The 13,326-nt window shown below is 38.4% G+C and overlaps 1 protein-coding gene across 1 annotated transcript; it reads right to left on the bottom strand.

The window, feature by feature from the left end:
• Positions 1 to 8,512: 8,512 nt before the first annotated feature.
• Positions 8,513 to 13,223, bottom strand: LOC146907263 (uncharacterized). Its single transcript, XM_085729066.1, has 2 exons — positions 13,161 to 13,223; positions 8,513 to 9,334 (listed from the first exon to the last, which is right to left on the bottom strand). The coding sequence occupies exons 1-2, from the start codon at positions 13,221 to 13,223 to the stop codon at positions 8,513 to 8,515; spliced, it is 885 nt and encodes a 294-aa protein (XP_085585192.1).
• Positions 13,224 to 13,326: the final 103 nt, after the last annotated feature.

Below are 13,326 nucleotides of genomic sequence, written 5' to 3'. Positions count from 1 at the left end.
GAACAAGGGTTACGATTTTGGAGAGCAAAGTGCGATTTTGAGACATCGGAGACGGCTAGAAGGGCGATCTCTTCATCCTTTTACCAATTCATGTATGTTTTATTTCAATCATTGATTATGCTATTTGTAAACTCGATTATGAGTAGCTAAATCTCTTAGAGATTAGATCCGAGATGAATCTTTGTAACCCTAATTGACACATGTTGCTGTGAAACTCTATTTTGTTTATGAATTCAATTCTAGTTTATTCAATTCAATTGTTCTTAATGCTTTTTATATCTTGATCACATATAACTTGATTTCGTGAGAATGAATGACCACTGACCATGGCTTTCAACTTAGACCTAATTGAATTGTTCTAATAAACAGGGTTAGTCTAGGAATAGATAATCGTTTGTTAGTGATAATAGGTTAACGTTCGGTAAAACCTTTAAGAATTATTAGACCACCTAAGGAATTAGGGGCTGTAGTTTAAGAAGAGGGTCCTAACTCAAGGGATTGATTAGGGCTAATTTGTTAATCATCGTAAACTAGAAGAGGGTTCATAACAAATAGGTGCAGTAGACCAATTAGAGGAACTTAGAGGATTCGACGGATCTGATCTCATCTCTCCCATATTTTCTTAACCAAATCTTTATTTTCTGTTACTTGATTTAATTAAAATCAAACCAAATCTACCGCCTAGTGGCAAATCAAAATAAACTTTTACACATCCTATTCTTATAACGCGATTGAATTATTGAAGTTAAAACAGTCCTCGTGGGATCGATATTTTTACTACTTCGATAGTATTTGGTGCACTTGCCAAACGTCTATCAAGTTTTTGGCGCCGTTGCCGGGGACTGTTGAATTATTTCAACAAGGCAATTACGTTATAATTTAGGTTTTTTGCAATTTAATTTTCTGTTTTTAATTTTTATTTTTCTGTTTTCATATTCACTTGATTACCTTGCGTTGTGCAGTGCTACTAAGGTATTTTGCTGTTTATGCGAGGTAAACAGAGCTCGGACGATTTAGAGTACGATCCGGAAATTGAAAGAACTGCTAGAGCACTTCGGAAAGCTGTCCGATCGCAAAGGTTAGCTCAATCCGTTCCACCGGGTGTTCGAGAACAAATACCGGAGCAACTCTCAAGTGAATCTGAAACGACCTCTTCTCCTAAATCTGCAACTATGGAAGGAGAAGGAGTTGTACCACCAAGACCTAAGCTTGGAGACTACGGGTTAGCCACTCATCGCGGTCAACTGACCCACACTTTTCAACCAGCTAACCCCGTAGCGTTCGACATCAAGACAACTGTCCTCAACGGTTTGAGGGACAAGCAATTCGATGGGACTGAAACTATAAGTCCTCATGAACACTTGAGCCGTTTTGCTGAAACCTGCGAGTTTTGTGTGCAACCAGCCACCGTGACTGAAGCACAAAAGAAGCTAAGGCTGTTTCCTTTCACCTTGACGGGAAGAGCAAAAGATTGGTTGCTAACAATACCGAACGGGACTGTCCAAACATGGGAAGAGTTAGAGCTGAAGTTCTTGGAGAAATATTTCCCTATGTCTAAATATTGGGAAAAGAAGATGGAGATCTCTAACTTCAAGCAAGGAGAAGGCGAATCATTGTATGATGCTTGGGAGCGATTCAATTTGCTTCTTAAGAGGTGCCCTAATCATGAGTTCACTGAGAAACAATACCTCCAAATCTTCACCGAGGGGGTAACACCAAACACTAGAATGTTCTTAGATGCATCCGCAGGAGGTAGTCTCAAAAGTAAAACTGATCATGAAGTTCAAGCTCTAATTGAAAACATGGCTGGCAATGAGTATCGTGATCAAGCTAAAAAGAAAGAAAGAGGAGTGTTTGGGGTGAGTGAACAAACTGCTATCCTTGCTAACCAAGCAGCTATGAACAAACAAATCGAAGCTCTAACTAAGGAGTTTCAAGGCTTCACTTTGGCTCATAAGCAACAATAAGTAGCTGCAATCAAGTGTGACTTATGTGGTGAAGAACATCCCAACGGTGAATGTGTTCCGGAAGGATCAAGTGAAGAAGCTAACTTCATGGGAGGATATCAAAGGCAAAATCAATACTACAATTCAGGCATTAATAAGCATCCAAATCTAAGCTACTCAAATAACAATGCTTTGAACTCTCAGATGCTCACTCCTCCTCAACAACAACAAAGGAAGCCATCAGCTCTTGAGGAAACTATGATGAACTTCATGAAGATGACTCAAGGCAACTTTGAAGAGATGAAGAAGAGTCAAGAAGCTGAAAGAAAGAACAATGAAGCTTCTAGGAAGATGCTTGAAACTCAACTGGGGCAATTAGCTAAGCAGTTGGCTGAACAAAACAAAGGCGGATTCTCAGGTAACACTAAAGATAACCCTAAGAATGAGTCTTGTAATGCTATTGAACTGAGGAGCAAAAAGGTTTTGACACCTTTAGTTCCAAAAGCTCCAAAGAAGGTTGATGAAGTAGTTGAGGTGGAGGAGAATGATGTAGCTGAAAAAAATGATGAGGGTGTAGTTGAAAAAGAAAATGATCATGGAGTAGTTGAAAACGAAAGGAAGAAAAAAATAGAGGGAGAAAAAAGTGAGAAATTAATTGATGAAGATTCAATCTTGAGGAAGTCGAAGAGTCAAATTTTGAAAGATGGAGACAAACCACAGGTTATTCCATCATATGTGAAGCTTCCATACCCTCACCTTTCGAAGAAGAAAGAAAAGGATGAAGGCCAATTCAAGAAGTTCATGCAACTTTTCTCACAACTTCAGGTGAATATTCCTTTCGGTGAAGCTCTCGATCAAATGCCGTTGTATGCTAAGTTCATGAAAGACTTGTTGACTAAACGAAGGAAGCCTAAGGATGATGAGAACATAGCACTTTCTGAGAATTGTAGTGCTATTCTTCAAAAGAAGCTGCCACCTAAGCTGAAGGATCCTGGTGCTTTTACTATCCCTTGTTCAATTGGACCGGTAGACATTGGAAGAACATTATGTGATTTGGGAGCAAGTATCAATCTGATGCCTCTTTCAATGATGAAGAAGCTTAAGTGTGGGGAACCAAAACCAACAAGAATGACCATTACTTTAGCTGATCGGTCAATCTCTTATCCTTTCGGTATACTTGAAGATGTGCTAGTCAAGGTTAATGACTTGGTGTTCCCAGCAGATTTTGTGGTCCTAGACATGGCTGAAGATGAAGACATGCCACTCATTCTAGGAAGACCTTTCCTTGCAACTGGTCGTGCTTTGATTGATGTTGAACGTGGGGAGCTAATGTTGAGGTTCCATAAGGAGCAGGTAGTCTTCAATATCTTTGAGGCAATGAAGCACCAAGATGAGAATCCCAAGTGTTACCGGATTGACGTTGTGGAAGAAACAGTCGAAGATAAATCCCTTGAATCTCAACCTATTCAATCTACGGAGGTGGAAAGTGTGGAATCTATAGACAGACAAGAAGTGATTGAAGATGTTGGAATTATAGAGGATGTTAAGCAACTGGAAGTAAGCAAAGAACAGATGCACCAACAATCATCAGGAGACATCCGTGACAACAAGTATGGGGGATTGACAACTGGTAAAAATGAAATAAAGACTACTACCACTGGTCCAGGTGGTAAATTGGCTTATAGAAGGATTCCCTGTGGGATGCGTAATGGGCCGGCTGCTTTTCGATGGTGTATGCATTCAACTCTCTCTGATACTTTGGAAAGAATTAGGAGGTACTGTGACGAAGGGTTGGCAAGAAACAAGCCTGTTGATGAAGCTGTAGACCTCAAGAAGTCTTGTGCACAAGGAACTTTCAAGGGTAAGGAACAAAAGCTGAAATGGTACCGTGAAGGAGGACTCCCAAACAATGAAGAGGGAGCCACATCAACTGATCCTTAGGGATGCTCATCAGTCAAGCTAGTGACGGTAAAGAAGCGCTGAGTGGGAGGCAACCCACTATTTATTTTTCAGGTATGATTTTATCAGCTTTCTAAAATAAAAACACAAAAATATTTTTCTTTTCTTTTAATACAAGGCAGGAAAGTTTAAAAATTTGTTCAAGGATACCTCTTGCCAAGAAAATCATGCAAGGTACTGATGTCTTGCATGATTTTCTCCTCAAAAGTTTTTCAAAGATTCAATGAACTCAGGCATTTTTCAAGAAAACAAAATTTTTGGCCTGAGAAAGCAAGGAATTACCCCCTGTTTCACTAAAATCGCGGCACGCCAAAATACAAGGCGCGGCGCGATTTTGGCCGTTTTGTGAAAAAAAAATAGCCGTTGGAACTATCCGTTACTAGCCGTTACAAAATTTGCCCGTTATTGACCGTTGCAACTCAAAATCGCGCCGCGCCTTACATTTTGGCGTGCCGCGATTTTGCCCAAACAGACCTATAAATCCTTCACTGTTCATCATCATTTTCATTCCATTCTTCCTACCCTTCTCTACCAAAACTTCCCTAAACTTCCATTCACGAATTCTCTTCATCTTCATCTCAATATTCACTTCCTAACCATCATCAAACCACAAATTTATCATCCATTCATCAACCTAAACCTCCACAATTCACCAATTTTCCAAAACTCCATAAATTTTCCATTCACCATCTTCCTTTCACTCACAAATGGCCTCTAACCAAAGAAACACCCGCTCAAAGAAAGCCACCAACCCCAAACCATCCACAAGCAAATCCAAACGCCCTCGTGCCGCATCCGAACCACCCGAAAACGCCATCCATTTCATCAATGACCTAGCCCAAGAGTTCCATCAATCTATGAAGAGTTTTGAAGTCATAGGGGAGAGGAAGTTTGATTTCACAAAGCTTGTGAAATATCCTTTCTTTGAGTCTGAAATACGAAGGAGGGGATGGACAAGATTGAATGAAATGATCGACGAGGCAAACAACAAAACGGTGATCGTCGAATTCTTTGCAAATGCAAGGGTGTCCGATACACCCTTTCAATCTTTTGTTCGAGGCAAATACATCGATTTCAGCCCGGATGCTCTCAACGCATGGCTGAATGTTCAAGCACCGGAAGAGTGTTGGGTTGAAAAATTGAGGAGGGAGAGATTTGCTATTACGGAGGATACTTTTGATGAGATCATCACCACCATGTGTAGGCCTGGGTCGACTTGGAAAAAGTCCCGGATGCTTACCTATGCGGAGATGCTGCCGGTACCCAAGGCGTGGGTATCATATGTGGTCCAGACTCTTGAGAGTGCATCCTGCACTTCTGAAATTCCTCTCAAGAGGGTGCTTGCTGCCTATGCCATCATCAAGGAGCACCCTATAGATATTGGCCGCCTCTTGGCCAATAGTCTTCATGATCTAGCAACCGGAAACACCACACAATTGGGGCATGGGAGTCTAATTAATTGGTTGTGTGAGCAAGAGTTGGTACCGGCTTATGATAGTGATCTCAACACAAGCAATATGAAGCCAATCACCGACTCGGTCATGGATGGGTTTGTCAAGAAATATGAAGGCTATATGAAGGAGAGAGAGAGGGAGGCAGCGAGGCAACAACAAATGGAGCAAGGAGGGAGTAGTAGCCAAGGGGGTTATGCTCCTCTTCATCCAAAGCTTGAGGAATTCATGCATGTGCAAGCTAATTGGATGAATGAGACTTCGGACCAGCTGTGGGTGAACCGTCCTAGGTTCTCAGCTGCGTTTGCTGCGGAGGCTCAATTGCATATGGGTCCGATTCGTGGGTCTTTTGAGAGGTTTGGAGGCTCCCGTGAGCACATGGAGCAATATTTTACACATCAAGAAGAGTATGGGCTGCGCATGAGGAGGGAAATCACTAATGATTTCAACACCACCGAGCAAGATCAAGGGGATGGCATCTTCGAAGGATTGAGGACACCGGGGGCTGGACACTCGGATGATGATCAAGACATGGGCTGATCTACTGATGGATTAGCATTTTCTGCGTTGTATTTTATTTTTCAGTTATTTTCTTTTTGATGTACTTTCTTTATTTTCTTTTTAATGTCGAAGTCCATTGAACTTATTTCCCTATTGTAATTGCTCCTGCACTTGTTTTATTAATGAATTTGTTTTGTTTCATGTGACCTATTCCAGTTTAGTAACAGTTGTTTGATGAAACGGTATTCCAAAAGTTCTAAAGGAGGGGTGACTTGATTCAAAGGCGAAGTGTACGGCGTTGCTAGGTAGTCACATACTCCCAGAAATCTCAGCCATAAGGTTCATTGCCAAATCTTGTTTTTCAATTTACTTATATTTAGATTAGTTTTCCATGCAACTACATTTCTAGAACTTGCATTGTTTCTCTATTATTGATTGGTCTTTGTCAATTACACACTGAGGCAAAAGTGCTTGGTCCTGTGAGCCTTTTTGAAGCCTACCCTGTTTTAATTTGTTGAATTTATCCTTTCTTAACCAATTGTGAGCCGGTAGGATTAGAACTTTTTGTTCGGTGACAAACTACATTACAAGCCTAGAGACTTTTAGGACTTGTCCCTTAATGAATTTCTGAGTTAAGGCATTGTAGAATGTTGCTAAAGATTAAGTTTGGGGTTGCTATTGGAATTTGCAACCAACTAAGTTTGGGGTGGGGGTACTAGAGAATAAGAGAACAAAAAAATGAAAGAAATATGAGATTGTCATGCAATATACACATAAAAATGGTGTATCAAAAAAAAAAAGAAATTGAATGATGAAAAAGGGACAAAACATTGAAAATCCGAGTAACTTAAAACTCGATTGTCCCTAAATGTTAAAAATATTCTCTAGTACCTTTGCATTGATTATTATTCCACAAGGTGAATGATTGAAGGATTGAATTTTGTGCTCTAACTTCCGTAGGAATGCCTAACTCAAATTTTGTGTAGCCTACTTATCCAAATATATCCCACCTTTCACCTAAGCCCCGTTATAACCCTAAAGACCTCAAAAGTGTGTAATGATATTGACTTTGATTGATGTTTAGAAACTTTTCAAGCGTATGGTAATTTGTAGACCTGCATGTCGACTGGTAGAACCCTATTTCATATTGATGCGTGGAGTTGTGAATTGGTGGATGCGAACAAGTCAAACTAGCTCATCTTTATCTAGAAGGAGAATGAACTTTTGGGTACTATCGTTTTGTCAGGTAACTGTTATTTTACTGTCGTTTGTCACTGTTGCAAGCAAATTCCTTGAGGACAAGGAATGGTTTAAGTTTGGGGTTGTGATGACATTCTGTCATTACGTAATATTAGGGACTTATTGTGACATTTTGATAGAGTTCTCATGCATTTTATACTGTTCTGGAGTGCAAAAAGCTTAAAATTTGAAGTCTGTTCGAAGGAAATCGCGCCACGCCAATTTCAAGCCGTGCTGCGATTTTTGAAGCAAAATTACACACTTCCTGTAAAGGGGAAATCGCGGCACGCCAATTAACAAGGCGCGGCGCGATTTTGATGGGTCAGGCCCATGACTTCTATAAATACTGCACTCAATCTGAAGAACAAGGGTTACGATTTTGGAGAGCAAAGTGCGATTTTGAGACATCGGAGACGGCTAGAAGGGCGATCTCTTCATCCTTTTACCAATTCATGTATGTTTTATTTCAATCATTGATTATGCTATTTGTAAACTCGATTATGAGTAGCTAAATCTCTTAGAGATTAGATCCGAGATGAATCTTTGTAACCCTAATTGACACATGTTGCTGTGAAACTCTATTTTGTTTATGAATTCAATTCTAGTTTATTCAATTCAATTGTTCTTAATGCTTTTTATATCTTGATCACATATAACTTGATTTCGTGAGAATGAATGACCACTGACCATGGCTTTCAACTTAGACCTAATTGAATTGTTCTAATAAACAGGGTTAGTCTAGGAATAGATAATCGTTTGTTAGTGATAATAGGTTAACGTTCGGTAAAACCTTTAAGAATTATTAGACCACCTAAGGAATTAGGGGCTGTAGTTTAAGAAGAGGGTCCTAACTCAAGGGATTGATTAGGGCTAATTTGTTAATCATCGTAAACTAGAAGAGGGTTCATAACAAATAGGTGCAGTAGACCAATTAGAGGAACTTAGAGGATTCGACGGATCTGATCTCATCTCTCCCATATTTTCTTAACCAAATCTTTATTTTCTGTTACTTGATTTAATTAAAATCAAACCAAATCTACCGCCTAGTGGCAAATCAAAATAAACTTTTACACATCCTATTCTTATAGCGCGATTGAATTATTGAAGTTAAAACAGTCCTCGTGGGATCGATATTTTTACTACTTCGATAGTATTTGGTGCACTTGCCAAACGTCTATCAGTCATCCCTATTCTGTCTTCTCATAATCCCTAGATGACCAGAATTATGAGAACACTCAGATGCCACATCATCATCACTAAAAAAGTCCCTCTGCTCACCCCACACTTCTGCTTCTCTCGATCCAACCGACGTGATGTCATCCCTTATCCCTCCTTCCCTCCTCCTCCCTGAGCAACGCCGTCCACCTCCGTCCTCCACCACCCTCAAAATATACTCTGCCCCAACCACCTTGATTTTCACCCTCCATCAACCACCGCTTTCCTTTCTGTAGAGACACGAATTCGCCCAACATCAAACCTGTTCCTAGAAATTGTGTCTTCATCAAAGTCTTCAAACACACCAAATAGAGAGCCAATCCTTTTAAACAATGGTTCATCCCAAACATGGAGAGGGATACCATAAACCTTCAACCATGTTGACATACTAGCAGACACCATCTTGGGAGACCATCTACTAACCTTCTTAAACATCACAGACCACCATTCTTCATGATTTTTAGTAACAGAATTCAGGCCCCCATCCTCCTCGATCTGCAAGAACAGCATCCTCATCCCCATTGTAGTTACCTTCATAGTAGAAATGCCTTCCATCACCAGCCCTTGTTGAACCTCCTTTGCCTCCAAACCATGATTCAACTCTGCCACAAAGCCCTCCTTCAAAATCTTCATCATCTCCTCACTTGGTTGCAAATCCAAACAAGGAACCTCCTTCCCCCCACCAGTACCTATAGCCACCTCATTAGACAATGCCCCTTTGAAGGATCGGCCATCCACAAAAGCTTGCCTCCCATCACCAACATACCTACTATTCGACCCCACCTTCACCTCAGTCACCTTCTTCTCCACCCCTTTCTTCTCATCTCTGCTGAACCTGGCCCTATTAACCTTCAACCGTGACTTCCACAACCACACCTCTTCCAGCCGGCCCTCAAGCTCATCCTCACCCCTAACCTCTTTAAATTTCACAAAACCAAACCTCTTACCCCATCTATCCAACTTGTTTGGAATAAAGACCTCTTCAACCTTGCCAAAGTTCACAAACAGCTTCCAGAGATCCGCCTTCGAAGCATTGTCCGGAAAGTTGGTGCAGAAAAACGAAATCGTAGTATTATCCAGATGGCGGAAGCCACCACAACCGCCACCACCTCCAGGGAACCACTAGCCGGTTCTTTGCCTTTGTCTTTGATAGAGTCACTCACTTTTGTCCCAGTGGACCCTTCCCCCCCCCCCCCCCACAGCTTCTCTCTCTTCTTTCTCACTCATCTCACACTAGATTTCAGAATGCGGAGCTTATCGGTTCATTACTTCCACTCAATCGAGAGCTCTTTCACTTGTTTCGGAACTTATTTGGCATAAGGAGATTCCTCTGAAGGTCTCATTACTTGTATGGCGTCTTCTTCAAAATCGAAAGGGAATTATTAATAATGATTCAAGGCTTTATGTTTGTGGTTACGGTCCTTTTGAGTCGGCAAACCGCCTTTTTTTCGAGTGTAACTTGTTCAACACTATTTAGTGTTTCATTAGACTGTGGCTTTGGTTTGATTCAGTCCACCCTTTGAGCATTTCAAAACATTTTATTCAGTTTGGTCATCCAGCATGCGATTCTAAATTGCGGCGTTCTATTTTGCATGTCATATGATACTCGTGTATATGGATAATTTGGAAATAGAGGAATAACATAATCTTCAACAATAAGTAAGAAACAATTCAACAACTTTTGGACAATATAAAGCTACTCTCATTTTGGTGACTAAAGGAAAAACATATAAATCATGCTTTAGGTTATCATAATTCGTGGCTAAGCCCTTTCTCTTGTCTGAACATTGTTTAATTGCTTATTTTTGTTCTTCTCTTTATGTGCTTTGACTTGTAATTTGTTGTAACTGTGGTGTTCTATTATGGTACGTCTTGTGCTAGGTAGAATGCTTTTTGGTAACATATAATCAATTTTGCCTTGTTCAAAATGTTTTATTATATTACACATTCTTTTAATTGAAAAAGAAATTGTGTTTTATTCACACAAAAAGTTGATGAGAGCTATAACATTAGATTTATCATAATCACACAAAAAGTTGATGAGAGCTATAACATTAGATTTATCATAATTAAAAGCAGCTATATAAGATAAAAAGGTAGTTGCTTTAGCGCCTAGGAGTGTTATGTGAATGTCCAAGTGCGTGTTTTTTTTTTTTTTTTGGTGCCCGGGATTCGAACTTCAGACATATATTATTTAAGCTCACGAGGACAACTACGTGCTGGTTTGATCCCCCTTAATGATTTTATTTAAAAAAAAAAATTTTAAAAAACTTCTCTCAAAAAAAGAAATTAAAAAACTATGGTATGCAGGATTCAAACTTGAAACACGATGGCATGGGGTCTCTCAAGTTTACCACTATGAAAATATATACAATCGTTATTCTTTCACAACATATATGGTATAAATAATATAACTTCAAACAATCGTTATTCTTTCACAACATATATGGTATAAATAAGATAACTTCAAACTATAATATGTTTATACATACATGTTAAAAATGATTTTTTATGGTTTGGGTCTCTTGATTTTTTGTAGGGTTTGGCTGAACACAAAATCATCAATAAACAAATTAATTTTAAATAATATAGATTTTTTTTAGGGATTTAAATAATATAGATGTTAACCAAATTAATTAAATTAAAGTATAAAATCAAATATATACAATTAAATACAACAGAAAAGAGCGGATAACCGGACACTCAAAGTAGTAGTAGTAATAATAATAATAATAAACAACTTCATATGAAACATTATTAGTTTATTATTTATGTCCTTATCCCACATTCAACGTTTAGCAAATTACTAATATTTACAAATTCTACTGCATAAGCTATCGATTTTTGGTTTAATAGTTTTTTACTGGAGACACCTTTAAATGTTGCTATCTAATTCCCATCATCGTTTTCCATTAATTATATCTATATATGTAGAATTATATTTTATCTACGTATAAGTCAACTAATAATGGGTTTGAAGTATACTGTCAAAAAAATAATGGGTTTGGAGTACCATTATTAAAAATAAAATAAAAAAGTTTTGGAGTATAGTATATTCTCCTGAATAAAATCATTTTGATTCTCTAAACAAAAGTCAACTAATAATGGTATGAATAATTTTTTTTGTCAATTCTCCTATGAAAACAATATATCACGCAAATGGGTGGGAATATGGTAGGTCGAGTTAGGCTTTCCAAGACCTGAGTTTGTCCTGTCAAATTTTTTGAAAGCCTAAACCTAGCATGCAGCCTATCATAGGCTTACTTTTTAGGTCTGAGTCTGACCTTCTGAAAGTCTGATGCGGTCTGCTAGCCTATTTCATATGAACGTATTTAAATAAGCAATGTGATCTAAGTTTAAATAGACTAACGAACTAATATATCAATTAGATTAAATTCTCTTTTGATAATCAACATGAGTTTTTAGTCAACTTAACTATTTATTGTATCGTATTTCAATTCTACTTTATAATAATACATTTAAATATGCAAAAAATTAATGTATACTAATGAGCTTAAATTACTGAAAAAGTTAACAAATTTTTATTTTAATTCAAAGTACAAAATATATTCATATTTACTTAAATAGGCCGGCCTAAGAGGCTTTCTGAATGGTCTGTGACCTGACCTTTTAAGCTAAATAGGCTTCTAAAAATGCCTAGGCATCCTCTATTTAAGAAAAAAGTCTGACCTATCGTAGGCTAGACCGTAGGCTAGGTTGTAGGCCCCTGTAGGTCGGTCTGACATGTTCCCATCCCTAAGATTCACACGAAGTGAGAAATTTTATAATGCATCTAGTAGTAAGTTATCTTCAAAATTTTAGTGTGGGACCCAATTCAGTAAATTTATTTTGTCATTATTATTGAATTTTCCAATTTATTTTTCTATTTCTCACTAATAACTCTGAAAAATCCTACCCCTAATTAAAAAAATTACATACAAAAATCTTTAACTTTTGAAAACACCACCTTTTTGCACTCTTTTTTGTTTTTTTTTTGTTGACCGGGGTTTGAACCCCAGATCTTGCATATTTTTATGCATTGTCCATACCAACTGAACTAAACTCATGAGGACCCCTTTTACACTCTCTACAAAAAAAAGAGGAGTCGCACGAACACCACATGACAACCACACTCAAAATTCTATCTCAAAATCAACACCAAGATCCTATCTTAAAATCTCACACCAAGATCCTATCTTAAAATCTCAGTCGCTCTCACTTTCCTGAACTAGTAAGTCTCTGAAAACTTCTTAAATCTATATATCTTCATTATGCGTCCTTTTTATATTTTTCATCTCAATCAATATTGGGGGTCATAATGGAGAAGAAGTCTATTTCACTATTTTTAAGGTTTGTGATGTTTTATTGGATTTATACATTTGTTTCTATTATTCTCATTATGAGAATTGTTCTTGTATGAACAAGTGGGGTATACCTCCTAAGCATGAGGTGTAGTACTCAGGCCCGGCCCTGAGGGGGTGCAAACAGCTCAACAGAGTTGGGCCTCCCTTAGCCATGGGCCTCGAAAAAAAATTTAATACCCACTAGTATTACTGTCCTCCAATTTTTTTTAATACCCCCAGCCATTTTCTGTACCCTTGTTTTAGCCTTTTAGGCCTATTAGAATTAGGTCCTCTTGCTTTTGGTATACGGTGGTCATTTTCACCTTTGGGTGTTCCGCATATATACGACACCATATATTTATCTTTTAAAAAATATAAATAGAACATTGCTCTTTTAAAAAAAAATACGTTTTGATTTTATCACTGACCTCTTTTCATTCCCAAAGCCGAGCCTCTGAATTCTTAGAGACGGCCCTGATAGTACTCATGCCGATGGTTTGATCTACCGTAATGGGAGTGAGTGAATGTAGAGGTTGGTGCCAAAGAGAAGTTGCAATCGAAGGTGGCATTATAGATACTCGACATCAACTGACATACTGAAGAAGTTGAAATCAAGGGTGGCAATGATTGTTCGAGGAAGGGTTGCAATCAAGTAGTGAGGGTGAAGGCTGT

The sequence above is a fragment of the Medicago sativa genome, chromosome 7 (genome assembly GCF_051527215.1).
Source record: "Medicago sativa cultivar Bolivia chromosome 7, Bolivia_mono, whole genome shotgun sequence".
Taxonomy (NCBI): Eukaryota; Viridiplantae; Streptophyta; class Magnoliopsida; order Fabales; family Fabaceae; genus Medicago; species Medicago sativa.
Note: the sequence above shows the minus strand (reverse complement) of the source record. Positions and strands in the feature narration are given on the sequence as shown.

Coding starts and splice junctions, on each gene's coding strand:
- LOC146907263 (XM_085729066.1), bottom strand. CDS start 13,223: ATGCCACCTTCGATTGCAACTTCTCTTTGGCACCAACCTCTACATTCA. Junction 9,335..13,160: donor ATTCACTCACTCCCATTACG/GTAGATCAAACC, acceptor AATGCTTCGAAG/GCGGATCTCTGGAAGCTGTT.